General features: G+C 34.1%; 1 protein-coding gene across 1 annotated transcript; it reads left to right on the forward strand.

Annotated features, from left to right (window-relative positions):
- The first annotated feature begins 5362 nt into the window (after positions 1–5362).
- LOC130991785 (protein BLISTER) lies at positions 5363–14511 on the forward strand. Its single transcript, XM_057916184.1, has 13 exons — positions 5363–5832; positions 6235–6907; positions 7041–7525; positions 8390–8509; positions 9741–9806; positions 10163–10273; positions 10980–11056; positions 11280–11347; positions 12411–12524; positions 12784–12965; positions 13098–13166; positions 13492–13647; positions 13907–14511. Exons 1-13 carry the CDS (start codon positions 5776–5778, stop codon positions 13985–13987), a joined length of 2259 nt encoding a protein of 752 aa, XP_057772167.1. The 5' UTR covers positions 5363–5775; the 3' UTR covers positions 13988–14511.
- Positions 14512–14846: the final 335 nt, after the last annotated feature.

Genomic DNA, 14846 nt, shown 5'->3' on the forward strand with positions numbered 1-14846 from the left:
GTAAGTAAATTTATTTAGTTGATCAAGTGTGTATTGAACTATTGAAGATGTTTTAAATCTTTGAAGGCCTGTTTTTTTGGCACAAGTTATGTCATAGAAAATTAATACAGTATATACTATGATTTTAGAAATTATCATTCTTGGGTGTTAATTGAATTTTTATTAAATAAAGTAATAAGAATTTTAAAAACAATTAAATTAGTGCAACTTTTGAGATTCTTATTTTCTAAATTTGTTTTTATATATATATATATATATATATATATATATATATAGAGGAGAGATCAAATGAAAACATTAACTTATGTGTTAACTAGGAACCAATATGAGCCCTTCATTTAAAAAAATCTATGGCCAAGATTAATTGATACTAATAATTAATGTTTAAGACTAAATAACTAATTAAATGTCTACGCCTTTTTTTGTGGAATCTTTCAATTAACCACACGTCCCTTATTTAGTGGGATCATTTAGATCATAATATTAGTTTTATAAATACTAATAATTGTGTAAATTATTTTAATACTTATCTATTTCTCTCTCTCTCTCATTTATTTCATAGTTACGGTTAATACTCTCTCTCTATTATTTCTATTGTTTCATAGTTACAGTTAGTGTTAATTAGCACTGAATTGTGCCGAAATTAGCAATTACAAATTGAGTAATTAGCATTTAGTTTAAAAGTAATTATTCATTTCTCCATCTGACCGACGAAAACATAAATAACTACTGTATAAGAAAAAAAATATATATTCTTGCATCCAAAGCATTTAACGTTTCAATAATTAGCAAAAAAGTTCCAAAGCAAAAATAAAAAGAAATTATAAAAATCCACCGTAAAAATAAATAAAAAATTAATGGTTCTTAATTTTCATGCTTTTGGCAATGTCAACTTAAAACTCATTACTTTCATTTTATCCAAAAACCGAGCTCTAAGTATATAACGCATGTAGTATATATAACATATTATTATATTAAATTCACATAAATACAACATTAGAATTTTACTATATAATTTAGAAATGTTAATGATTATTGATTAAAATCTAGAGAATTGGAAAGTATTTAGCACTGAATTGTGACATAATTAACAATTAGAATTCAAGTAATTAGCATTTAGTTTAACAGTAATTATTCGTTTCTCCAAAGTTTGGAGTGACATAATTAACAATTAGAATTCTAGTAATTAGCATTTAGTTTAAAAGTATTTATTCGTTTCTCCAAAGTTTGGAGGTTACTCGATGGAAACAACACTAACTATTATATTAAAAAATATTCGACGAAAAAATCCAACATAAAAAACATGATACAAAATCAACCAGTATAAGCACAAATGAATATTTAAGCAATAAGATATAATAAAATAAGCATCTACGATTTAATATAAAAGCATAATACGCAAGCAGCCACTTCCAATGCAATAAGCAAATCTTGATCAATATATAAGCATACTAATGAAAAAATATTCGACGAAAAACACAAATGAAAAATCCGCATTTAAAAGAGCCCTGGAAAAACCCATTATAACCGAGCATTTATCTTATGAAAGAAAAAACATCTTACAAGTAATCAATAAACAATAGCACATTTAGATATATAATTTAAGAATCCTACTTTTGTTGCTTCTTAAAGTATTTTTGTATATGGAATGTATTTGATACACCAAATGAAATGCTTAATTATTCTGTACGAGATAAAATTAGAGGGATTTGATTGTATTTTATTGAATATTAAATTTAAATTGTGTAGGGATAGTATATCAAATCGCATGGTAACTTTGCAAGATTTGATTTGCTAAAATCAAATCTCTATCGCTATGATTAGTAGATTACTTTTTATTCCGATTTTTAGCAATTAAATAAGGCATGCATAATTCATTAAAACTAGTACTTAATCTGCACCGTCCAATTAATGTAAATCAAGGATCTAAAATGGTTCCTAGTTAACATATAGAGGTTAGTTTCTATTATAACCCCTCCCTATATATATATATATATATATATATATTCTTATTTTTATGGTTATTCCCCGTTTTATTTTATTTATTTCAAACTAGGGTAACGAATGATGTAATTGAAAGGGAGTGGATGGAATGACCGTTAAATCTTGTAATACATGTGCCTAACTTTAGTTGGATTATTACATAGAGTTGACTAATGTACCAAACTTTTAGTAATAATTTCTTTAGAATGAACCAAGTACATCACATTTTTTTTGAAGAAAAGTACATCACAATTATTAAACCCACGAAATTCAAACAAATCTAAAAAACTTAAACTTGATAAATTATTATATTTAATTCAATATTCAATTTTAAAAGGCCTTTTGAATAGGAGTGTCAATTTAGTCTGAAACTCATAGATTAGTCTAATTAAACTGACAATTTGAAATGGTTATAATTGAAAATTTTCAACCCGATAAAATTATAGTCTGAATAATCTATAATCAAATAGCCCAACACCTGATAGGATTGATTTATAAATAATTTGAATCCTATAGAGCTTAACCGAAAAAACATTAATATGTTTACCTGAGTATATTATATTATGATAAGAGTTTTTTTTTTCCTAAAGATTTGTGAAATGAATTTTGATTCAATCGTCTGTATGTAATCCAAAACAATAATCCAATCAATTGAGCAAAAAGTAATATTCTTTATGTAATCAAAAACTTCAAAAATCAAGCAAAAAAGTAATCCAAAACTTAAAAAATCAATCAATTTACCGCTACTGCCACCGCCGCCTCGACTCTCTTCATCGTCGTCGTTGTCATTGCATATCCTCATCTCTCTTATCTCTCTTGCCTGAATGCCCTAAATCCTCACCTCAATCCCCCTAGATTCTCCTAACCTTTCACCATTGTCGCTGTGTGAGAGCAAGCTTCGCCCGACCGCCACCATCTCACATCCCACAGTGTCATCGGCCTCCGTGTCTCTCTCAACGCATTCGCCACCTTCTTTGCGCCTCCGCCACCTTCTCAGTACCGTCTCCCTCACGCCGCCCCCCGCTCGATCCCCTCAATGTATCAGGAAATCGCTGACGCTCCAGACCTTCTTTTCACCAGAGATATAAGAGAGAGTGAAAAAAATTATGTGTTTGCTTACAATACGAGAGAGAGAGAGGCACACTTAGTCATTTTTTTTTTAAAAATATGGGTGCAATTAGTTTTGCAAATTTAAAACTTAATTTCCCTTATTATTTTCTAAAATAGAAATGACTCACTTTTGTTGGGACGCCCTAAAAAAGAATACGCATCACTTTCGGTGGGACGGATGGAGTAATTAAGTTAGTGAGTGGAGAAAAAGAGCCCAAAAGTTATTACTAAAAATAAATTAGGACATCTTTTTGTGGAAAGACCAAAATGACAAATTATGACATCTTTTCGTGGACGAAGGAAATATATTAAAATACTCTCTCCGTCCATGAAAGAACTTTCTACGAGGGAAGAAAATGTTATTGAGTGTATTGAGAATAGTGAAAATGTGTTTTAATTAATATTGAGATTGATGAAAATGTGAAAAATTAGGGTAAATGAGATATTTATAAGTGGTGGGTATAGTCCAAAAATAGGTAGGAAGTTCTTTTGTGGAAGTCCCAAAAAAGAATAGTAAGAAGTTATTTCGTAGATAGAGGTAGTATTTTTTCATGAATTAAATTTGATGATATTTAGGGGGGGGGGAGAGAAAGAGAAAAATAGTAAAAAGTTGGTGAAAAAGTAGAGAAAAATGGAGGGAACAATTGAAGGGAAAAACTTCCTTTTTATACGTCGACAGAAAAATGGAGGGAGCAGTTGGAGGGAAAAACTCCCTTTTTATATGTCAACAGAAAAATGGAAGGAAAAAAGTGATTTTATTTTTTGAATTAAGTCATTATTAATGGGATAGACGAAAAAAGAAACTGAGTCATTATTAATGGGACAAATGGAGTAATTAAACTTTTTTTCATAAAGTTTCAAGCTCGACTTGCCCGATGGGCTAATTTGAAACCCAAACATTTAGGGTTCGAGTTGAACATTTTAAATCCAATTATTTTTAATTCGATTAATCACACCTGAATAATTCGGCAATCTAATATAACTAATCTAAAATTCGATGGGTTGGTCCCAATCTGATTGACATCCCTATTTTTTACAACAAAGTCGGTGGAGTTTTTTTTTACTGAAAAGTATCACAAATTCAAAATCTTTACTAGTCAAGCCCATCGTAGGATCAGTTTGACCTTCTAAGAGGGAGTGCCATGAATTTTAAGAAAAATATTGTTGAATGTATTGAGAGTAGAGAAAAGATTGTTGAGTGCATTGGGATGATGAAAAGATGTTCAAATTAGTATTGAAAGTGATGAAAATATAAAAATTAAAGATAATGAGATATTTGTAAGTGGTCGGGTATAGTCCAACATACGCGCGCACAGACACATTTACTCTTTGTTTGGTGGACTAAAATCTAAAATATCATAACCAAATTGATAGTGAAATCCAAACTTATAAATACACATTGACAATAATCCGATCCTTAGAAAAAGAGTTAAAATTTTGACTTTAGAAGTCCCATATCACCTTATCCGTAGAACAGGTTTTTCTCGACCAACGTCTCCTCCTGATAGAAGGTTCTCGGCAATGGTGTCCACCACCGGAGGGTATACTGCGTGTGGATAAAGATGTTGCTTTTCAGGAAGAAGGTCAAAGAATTGGTATGGGTTTTGTTGCTCGTGATTCTACCGGCTGCACCAAGCTGGTGGGGTGTCGAACTGTAGGCTCCATAGCTACTGTGTTGAAGGGAGAATTACATGCTCTTTTGAATGCAGTGGGCAATAGTCTTGAACACGATACCGGTCCGGTGGTGATGTACACCGACTCTCTTTTTGCTGTCCATGTTCTCTCGGATAAGAATCATGGTTTGGACTCTCTCTGTGATGATCTTTGGGATGCTTTTAATCACGCTAGAAAATATGTGGCAGTTGATTTTCTTCACATGCGCCGTGAGGCAAATCGAGTAGCTCATGAGTTGGCTCGTCGTTCTTTTATCTTTTCTGATGTAATGCTCTGGAAGGTCGATTTTCCGGATTGACTTTTAGAGATTGTTTTTTCCGATTGGTCGTAATATATTTACTCTTCTTTGGAAGAAAAAGAAAAAATCCTTCGACTTGATTAATCTAAAATTAGAAATAATTACGCCAACGAAACAAAATTGAAAGATATTAAAAATGAAAGAAATTGATAATAATTCCACCTCAAATATTTACGTACAAATGTCTCCTCCAAATAATAGTAGCTGCGTCACACCTCACAACTGTTCATCGACACTTACACCTCACCAAAATCGTGTCGTTCAAAAGAGCGACTTATTGCTTAACTGCGACGATGTCGTTTCAAGATTTTGTTTTCCAATAACGGAAATCTTTTGGCGAAAGGGGGACATTTAAACCAAATTTAATTTACTGAAAAATAAAAATAGAGAGAGAAAACCTTGGCGCAGGAAATCTCTCCTACTTCTCCCTTTCTCTCTCCGATCAGATCGGAATTCTCTCTTCCTTATTTTTGCAGAAAGAGAAAGGATTGTTTTTTTGTCGAGTTTAAATCTTTTTGATTTTCTATTTTGCATTGTATGAATTATTGGGTTGTCTATTGTGCGGTGATTCTTGTATACAGAGATACGGAATCTGTGGGTGTATCTGGGCGGAAATTAGTGGTGTGATCTGGTTATTTGAGGAGAGTTATAGAGGTTTTTGTAACGGGAATTTGATGAGAAGGTGAGAATTTGGGGCTAAGAATTATTGGATGGCGTCGGCGCAGGTATTGAAGAAGCAAGAGCATTTGGAAGCTGGAAAGAAGAAGGTACTTTCGTTTTCTCTGTTTCGAATTTCATTTTTTCCATGAGGTCTTGCTACTGAATTTATGTAGCTTGTCGGCCGGCATTGGTTGAGACCATTTTGTTAGCTTGGATGTTGTTTCATGATTTCACTTGAAAGAATTACTTTGAATGAATTTGAATTTTTTCTTCTGTTTATTTCTATTCACGTTTTAGTCCTATTTGGAGATATTTTCAATTAGTAGATTATTCTTCTGCTTAATTGCCATTTAGTTTATGTGGCACTTAGCTTCAAAAGTTCAGAGGCAAGCTTTGGCTCTTTGTGTTGTATCCAGTTTGATATGTATTCAGTTGTTAATTGTTCAGTTTTATATGGCATGTTTAGATATGTTAATTATCTTCCTATATTGGTAACTTTAAAATTGCAGCTAGAGGAGTTTCGTCGAAAGAGAGCTGCAAAGAAAGCTACCTCTACTAATGTTACAAATGAAAAACAACCTTCAGAAACGGACAATGTACGCATCACCCATTCTAATGGGGTAGATACTTCTGATGCACTTACCGAAGGTCGTCTGGAAATGTCAAATGATGTTCCAAAGATTGCTGACAAGGAATATGATATTCCTAGGCAAAATGATTTCATTTCTTCTAGTGATAAGAATGTGACTTCCTCTCATTCAGACAGAAACAATGACATAAATGCATCTGTCCTCCCGCATTCTTACTCAAATAATGAAGAGTACAGAGATGATGCTGCTTCCATCCATTTGGAAGAATATCAAAGTGCTCAAGATAAATTTCAGAGCAGGAAGGATGGATATGGTACATCAGTTGACATTGCTTCTGTGGTTGGGAAAAATAATCTTTTGGGCCCCAAAGTATCATCTTCTGCCGAGGAAAACCACACTTCCAGTTATTTTACTTCCGATGGATTAGATAAGCACCCATCAAATGACATTCATCGCCCAGAAAAGGATGTCTCACTTGTTAATTCCACTACCTCATCTATTTCTACTGCCAATTTTATGCCGAAAAATTTCGTCAGCTCTCTTGGTAATAGCAGACATGAGGATTTCAAACTGACCACGTCATCTTACCTAGGTAAAACTAGTTCACTGGAACACACTCCTTTTTTTGCCCTTATATCTTTTCTCCTATATCTTCTGAAATTTTCTGATAAGGTATTTTGTTTTGGTTCTGTATTTCATCTTGTGGTCTTCCTGCGGGATGGTAGAGTCTCAGCGTTCTTCCTCAAATATAAACGACTCGGCATTTGGACTTAAAGAGAAGTTCTCTGTGTTTTCTGGCATGGGAGAGAAGAAATTTGGTAGTGCTTTTAATCATTTGGAGAGTACAAACCATTCTTCTTCATGGACATCTGATGAGAAATATTCTGATTACAACTCTGAGGCACTGAGCTCATCGAATCGTGGACCCCCATCTCCACCCGCATCTGGGAGGAGATCACGCCCATCTTTTCTCGATACCATTCAGATCTCTAAAGGCCCTTCATCATCTCCTACTCTCTTTGGCACAGAAAAAGATGATATATCAAGTTCCAAGGTTTACCCAGTGGATGGTTTGGGATCATCAGCTCCTCAGAGATTCACCAACACTCCAGTTACATCTGGGGATGGGGTTGGCTTATTTAATATCACCGAAAACAAACATGACTTCTTTTCCCAGAAGCAGAATGAAGATTTTGCTGCTTTAGAACAGGTTCATCTACTGCTTGTTTTCTTTTGCACATTTTCTCTTTTTTGGTTGATTGAATTGTCTTTAATTTATTTTTATTTTATTATTATTTTTTATTTTTTTATTTGGGGGGGGGGGGTGGAGGGGTGAGAGATAACGTGATCATTTGTGTTCCTGAATTAGAACTGAAAAACTCTTGGTCTGTTAGCATCTATTACCTGAATTTATTATATATCTTATTTGCATGGAATGTGTTTTCTTGTACTTGAAATTCGTTGGATTCAACTGCTGTGGCCGGCCTGTTTGCTTCATTTGTAGGATATTTTACATTTTGGCAGCTCTAAGGACATTTTCTAATTTTTTTAGTTTGTTTTTAATATCTAAAGGTTTAAGGCAGATGATATCATACCACATACTAGGTGAATGGTTATAAGATGTTCCGAAGTGGTCTTGCTCTTAATCATTAGATTTAAGCTTATAAACATGTACTTTTTGAACTTGATCTCTCAAAATTTACTATTAATTTTGGGGTCAGTGTGGCATGCTGAATAAGTGCTTCATATTGAAGATGAATGTTAATAAGCATATGGGCCTATTGGGATAAAAAGAGAAAAGTTGACGGTGAACAAGAAATTAAATTTTTCAAATTTTTGCAAGTCAATCTACTTATACTTATCTGTAATGAATTATTTCAGTATTACCGAACATCGATCTCCTGTTAATATCTTGTGGATTTGGATTACAGTTTGCATTTGAGAAACATGGAAGGAAAATTTCTATTGCATTTCTGTGTTGCTTGCTCTTTCTGGTTTTTTATAATGAGAGAACTTACTTTTAACGCATTCTTTTGGTCCTTAAAGAAGTAATTATATATTCTTCTCATTGCAGCATATCGAAGATTTAACGCAAGAAAAATTCTCGTTGCAACGTGCTCTTGAAGCTTCACGGGCATTAGCAGAATCTTTGGCTTCTGAAAATTCTGCTTTAACAGATAACTATAATCAACAGGTCTGGACCTGCTATTCTCAGCATATGTTGCAGTTTTAGTTGCTTTGCTAATCTTCATTCCTGGCTGGTTCTCCACGTGATTGGATCCGGTTACACCTGTATTATATACCAGCTACTCTGTTTCTTCAATTAAAGCTATTGCTCTACTATGTGATTTGTTTGGTTTGGGTGCCATTATGTGTGTGTGTGGCTAACCCCAAATGTCCTAACAAAGCTTCACGATACATTAGCAGAGTTTTGGGTTTTGAAATTTCAATTTTATCAGATAGCTTTAATTAATAGTTGTGGACCTGCCATTCTCGGCTCAGGTTGCAGTTTTACTTGCTTTGCTAATTTGCATTCATGTCTGGTCCTCCACGTGATTGGATATGATTATACCTGTATTGTAAATCAGTTTCTTTATTTCTCCAATTGAAGCTACTGCTCGCACAATGTGATTTTGTTTCTTTTGGGTGCCTTTGTGTGTGTGTGGCTTAACTTCGATTGCACAAATTTCTTAACAAGGTTTGTATCATATGGCACCTCAAGTGAAGTGGTTTGAAACTTTTCCTAAACTAGCGATTTTGTATTGTGCAGACATTGTTTGGGGACAGATTATTGATAAGAAACACTAGATTAAAAACTATGCATCTCTGTGTGTGTGCGCGCGTGCAGATTTGTATTCACACTATTCTAAACTAAAACAAGCATTCACTCTTGTGAGGATCTTGTTCCTGTAACATTTTTTGATATATTAAACACTATAACATATTTATTTTGACACAAGCTTATGAGGGATCTTGTGGGAATCGTGTATGAAGGCTGATCTTTTTCTTCTGATGAGCAACGATTAACATTTTACTACCGCTTATTTGCTTACTTTCCTTGTATTAGTGACAGACCAGAGTACTTTGTGTATGAATCTGATTAAGTCATAAATGACCTTAACTATCAGGGTCTCATAGTTTTTTTCCCTTTCTTTTTGTGTATTGCCTTTTCTCTTGGTCATTTTTGCCCGTGGGGGAGGTGGGGTTGGCCAATCAATGAGAATCCCAGAAAAATTATGTTGAGTGGCAAACATTGTAGTGATTTTAAGGTCTATGAAGCAGATTACTGAGACCAGGAGCTGATGGATTATGTTGTTGCCGTCTCACTCATCTAATTTTATCAATTTTGAGATCCTGCATTCAGTTTTTTTCCTTTTCTTTTTATTGAATAATGTCTCTTCTTGCATTGTTTCCTTTTTATTCAGGGAACAGTCGTCAACCAGCTTAAGTCTGACCTTGGAAGTTTGCAGGAAGAAATCAAAGCCCAACTGGTTAGTGTTAATCAAGGAGGCTGTCAATATCATTGATTAAATTGTGTTTGGTCTGTTACTTTTCTTGCTCACTTAGTGTCCTTTTACTGTTTTAGTCTTTTATGTTTGTCTCAACACCTGCATTCTGAGAGTAGTCCTTTTGATGATTTCTTTAATGGCTATTTAATGTGCTGTGATCGTGTCTTAACTTTTATTTCATATTAACTTAATTCCTAAACCTTTAATATCTTTTGGACTTATTAGTATCTTAGAATATTCTCCAGCAGGCTGTATTTAGTAGTTTCTAGTTCGAATTTCATAGTCTTTCCTGCTCCTCCGAGAATCATACCTCAACAACAAATGTTGAATATCTTTAGGCGGAACTTGAGGCTGTAAAAATAGAATATTCTAATACCCTGCTGGAATGCAATGCCGCTGATGAACGAGCAAAACTATTGGCTTCTGAAGTTATTGCACTGGAAGAAAAGGTAAATCATTTCTCAGCTATATATCATTAATGACAGTCTCGATTGCGAGAAAAATGTACATACGATGTGTTTATATGGATGTATCCTCATTCAATCACTTTATCTTGTGTTTTGTTCTGTGTGTCATTGTATACTTAAAACATATAGACACTAAGGAACTTTCATTTGACTATGCTAGATTTGATTAAAGTGTCCAACAAAATCACATTTATAAGGCCCATAATATAAACATGGCCTGGTTTAAACCATGTTATTTTTAAGGGCATCCTGCCAAAGAGGTGGGATTAGTAATCAAGTTATCTAGATTCACACAATCAGCATAATGCTGTTGATATTAATATATTAATTAACTATTTTGCCAAATGAAAATAGAAATAGGAATTATCATAATAGTAACCTGATCAGTAATGGAGCAGAGCTAAAGACTTACGTAATTATCGAAATATGTATTGGTCGTGTCAAAATTCTTTTAAATGTCATCATTATCTGATCTCTCTCTCTCTCTCTCTCTCCATATGCCCGGAAAATTTGGTTAACTCTTTGGGCAGATAATTGAAATGCCTTATGTAGTAGTATAAATTATGTCTTTTTCTTGTCTGTCTTTGCATTCCTCTTTCATTCCTTTTTGTAGTTTGTAGCTTTTATCTTATCCTTATCCTTGATCTATTTCTTTTTTGTAATTTTGTATTGCATTGTGTATATGTAGGCATTGCGGTTGAGGTCTAATGAGTTAAAACTAGAGAGGGAGTTGGAGAACACCCATGCTGAGATGTATTCTCATAGGTTTGAAGCTCTCCCCTTTTTATTATCTTTCCTTAGATTGGTTTTCCTGAAATTATTTTGGTTGACGGTTTTTACCCAGTTTTCAACCGTTGAACCTGTCTAATAGCCTGTCCTCAGATAAGCTCACATAATAAGTGTGAAAAATATTAAGTGGAAGACATGGTTTAGGTTGAATTGTCTATGTTATCAAATAATCTATTGCCTTCACATATGAATTCCATAGGAAGAAAATGTCAAGCATTGAGAAAGACCGTCAAGATCTTCAATCAACTATTGATGCCTTACAAGAAGGTAAATTTTCTATTGTGCTCTATTGAATTTGCTTTATTAGAGAAATGAAGAGAAAGACACTGTGAATTAAGTTAATAACATAACCGTGTCTGTTAATCTTGTCTATATTCATTATTGAGTTGAAAACTCGTGAATTAAGGTTTGGATAATTTTTTCTCTTAATTCTTCTTGAAATATCTGAGGTGAAGTGGTATGCTTTTAGCAGAGGCAAAGTGGTGAACTTTCCAGTGCAATATTCTAGTTCAAGATGAAATGACATTGCTTGTTAGTGATCCTTCTCTCTACAATGTTCATAAAAACTGGACAGATCAACTAGTTAAATGGCAAATTGGTGAAGTGTTGTTTGGTTCCATTCTGAAAGTAGTCTGGGGAAAAACCCATGGGAATTTGATAACTAACCTAGAATCTATGATTGGATGAACTGGTGGTGTTTTTCTTCCTTGGCATGCGTGCCACCAGCAAATTAAACCAATATTGAAAACTGGAATAGTAATTGTGCAGAGTAAATTGAACTTCTAAATGGAGAGGATCTGAAGGTGTTCAGGTCTGAATGCCTAATAATCGAAAGAATTGTTCCTTAATCCAACATCAATCTTGGCTGGCTAGATGACTTTCAAGAGATTTTGTTTCTTTTGCTAATATTACACTGCTACCTAGATGGCAATATGCTAAAAGTGTCATACATGGAGATATTAAAGTCGCCTTTCCTGTCTGATCATGGCCCAACATGTCCATTTGGAGTTTGGTTGAATCAATTTGCTTTGATGGGAAATTTCTGAAACTACTGCTGGAGTTCACTGGAGCAGCATGCAATGTTCAAGTTCACCTAATTAAAAGTACTCAGCCTTAGGCACCTTGGTTGATTACTTTAGAATTTAAAAGTTCATTTCTGCTATCCTGAATGGATTGAATCCACGACTCTCTTTATAACAGTTTTATTTTGATTTTTTGTAAAAGCTGTTACAGTCCATATTATTTTCTGTAATGTTTTTTTTTTCTTCTTCTTCTTCTTTTTATTTATTTATTTTTTATATATATTTTTATATTTTTTATTTTTTTGTAGAGAAAAAGCTGTTACAGTCCAAATTACGAAAAGCTTCGTCAAGTGGTAAATCAAGCGACTTCAACAAGACTTCAACCACTAAAACAGATGTATCAACTTCCACGGAGGATCTTGGTAGGGATTTTACTCCCGTAATGAGAGACTTCTCTTCATATATCTAGTCAGCTTTGATGAGCAACCACTATCATATGATGAAGCTTGCTCTCTTTTTCCTAGGAAAGGCTATTGATGAATATAATACTCCACTTATTAAGAGATAGAAAATCCTATTTATATGGACAGATTATTTGGTTGGGTATACCCCTAGTTTTATTCTTCTATAGATTCCTGTGGTTCTGACTTGTGTTTATGGGGTGCATAACTGATCATACAGATACCAATGCAACCACAGAGTCTGCAAACTTGGGAAGTTCTGGCACTGTCCTGCTTGGGGATGAGGGCCCTAGTTCTCAGTTTTCCCCTGAAAATGCACACCTCAATCTTGAAGGTCTACCTGTGGCGTTTCCTTCTGATCAAATAAGAATGATTCAAAACATCAACACATTAATTGTGGAGGTAAGTTATTTTACGTGGTTGCAAGCTGCTTGTGTGCTCCACTAAGTCTTTCCACGATATGCTGAGCATCGAGGAATTCCTGCATTTATTCTTTTGAGAAGCAAATAAACTACTTTGGATCTTTGATTGCAGTTGACTTTGGAGAAGGATCAGTTGATGCAAGCCTTGTCAGCAGAGTCATCCCAAAGCTCTAAGCTTTTGGTAATTTTGAACTCAGTTGATTTTGCCTTTTATGAATGTCTCATAGTTTAGCTACCACACCACTTTAAATAAAAACCTGTTGGTAACTTCTCTTTTTTGGAACTAATTAATTCGCATATATGGATATGCCTTTTGTGAACCCTGATATAATTATGCTTTTATGGCTTGTGCTGCATATGACATGCAGCATGTGGAATTTGATGTTAAACTCATCTTCTTACAGTTTGGTTAGTGTGAAGCTTTGTACCCTATTTTTCTGGTATGGTTGGTGATCTCTGGTTTCATCATTTCCACTTCTATTCGTCCTTATCAGTTTTCTTTGTAGGAACTGAACAAAGAATTGACCCGAAAGCTTGAAGCTCAGACACAGAGATTAGAGCTTTTAATGGCTCAAAGTATGGCAAATGGTAATAACCAATTGAGACATCAGGATATCCGGACTGTGCCTGAAAGCACAACGTATGCAGATGAAGGAGATGAGGTAATGTGTCATCAATGGTTCAGTGCATTTTCATTCATCTTCTTTTGTTCATTATTCTGGTGATCAGATTATGGAAATTGGTGATATGAAGCATGCTGTTAGAATTAATTATGTTCATTTATTCTGGAAAGTTTTCAATCACAGACTACTCATGTTCTTAACCTTATGTATGTAGGGAGCAAATGACTTTATGCTGAATTAATATTAATCAAGTATTCATACATTTTAAATCCTTTAGCATCTATTCATGTTTGGCTAGGTGGTGGAAAGGGTTTTGGGCTGGATCATGAAGCTCTTCCCTGGTGGGCCATCAAGACGACGGCCAAGCAAGCATCTTTGATTTTGTATTATACTCTTCCTCAGCACAAGCTTTTGTGTGGATCTTCGTTCCCCGCTCCCATTTTTGGTGGCTATGAGGCTGCAGTTTTTGTATACAACGAGTCATCGTACATCCATTCTTTTTCTCAAAAGATGTTATCTTGGAGAGTCTTCCATTCTTTTCCGCGGAAGATGTTATCTTGGAGAGGACTTCGCACAAGATTCAAGGTGTCGTTTCTCTGCCAATTTTGGAATGAAGGTAGTCTAATTTTTTTCCCCCTGGCCAATTAAGTGTTTTTTTTAACACTGTTATTAGAAAAGGGCAAAAAGGAAACTATTTGGACTTTGGGAATGAAAGATGCAATGCAGTTGTATCAGTGTGCGAGTGAGATGAATGATAATAGCTCTGTATTATTTTCTTTTTTTCCCTTTCCTTTCCTTTTCTTTTTTTTTTCTTCTCAGATTTTTGTTTGTGTAATCATCTTGTATACTGAAAAGTTGCACCTAATGAATATGGTAATACAACTTCTCCCTTTTGTCAGTTCATTTTTTTGGTGTCACGATATTGTAATATTCAAACGGAAGATAGGAACTCCCAATTCTCGAGCAATATGATGATCTCTTGGCATGTATAAGTTCTATATCATAGTTTATTTTGTTGATGAATAGTTTTATAGATTTTACAGATATTAACTTCATAGTTTTCTTCAAATGTAATGATCTGGAAGTTTTGGAGTTTCCTTCTAGGTGAATATTGCACGTAATGTTTTGGAGGGTTGAACATTTTACATTTTTACTGTGTGTAACACATTACATATATGAAGCTGACAACATTTATAACTTATTGATTTAGTTAACTTAAATCGTATAGAGAAAAAAAA

This window comes from Salvia miltiorrhiza, chromosome 7 (genome assembly GCF_028751815.1).
Source record: "Salvia miltiorrhiza cultivar Shanhuang (shh) chromosome 7, IMPLAD_Smil_shh, whole genome shotgun sequence".
In the NCBI taxonomy this organism is placed as follows: domain Eukaryota; kingdom Viridiplantae; phylum Streptophyta; class Magnoliopsida; order Lamiales; family Lamiaceae; genus Salvia; species Salvia miltiorrhiza.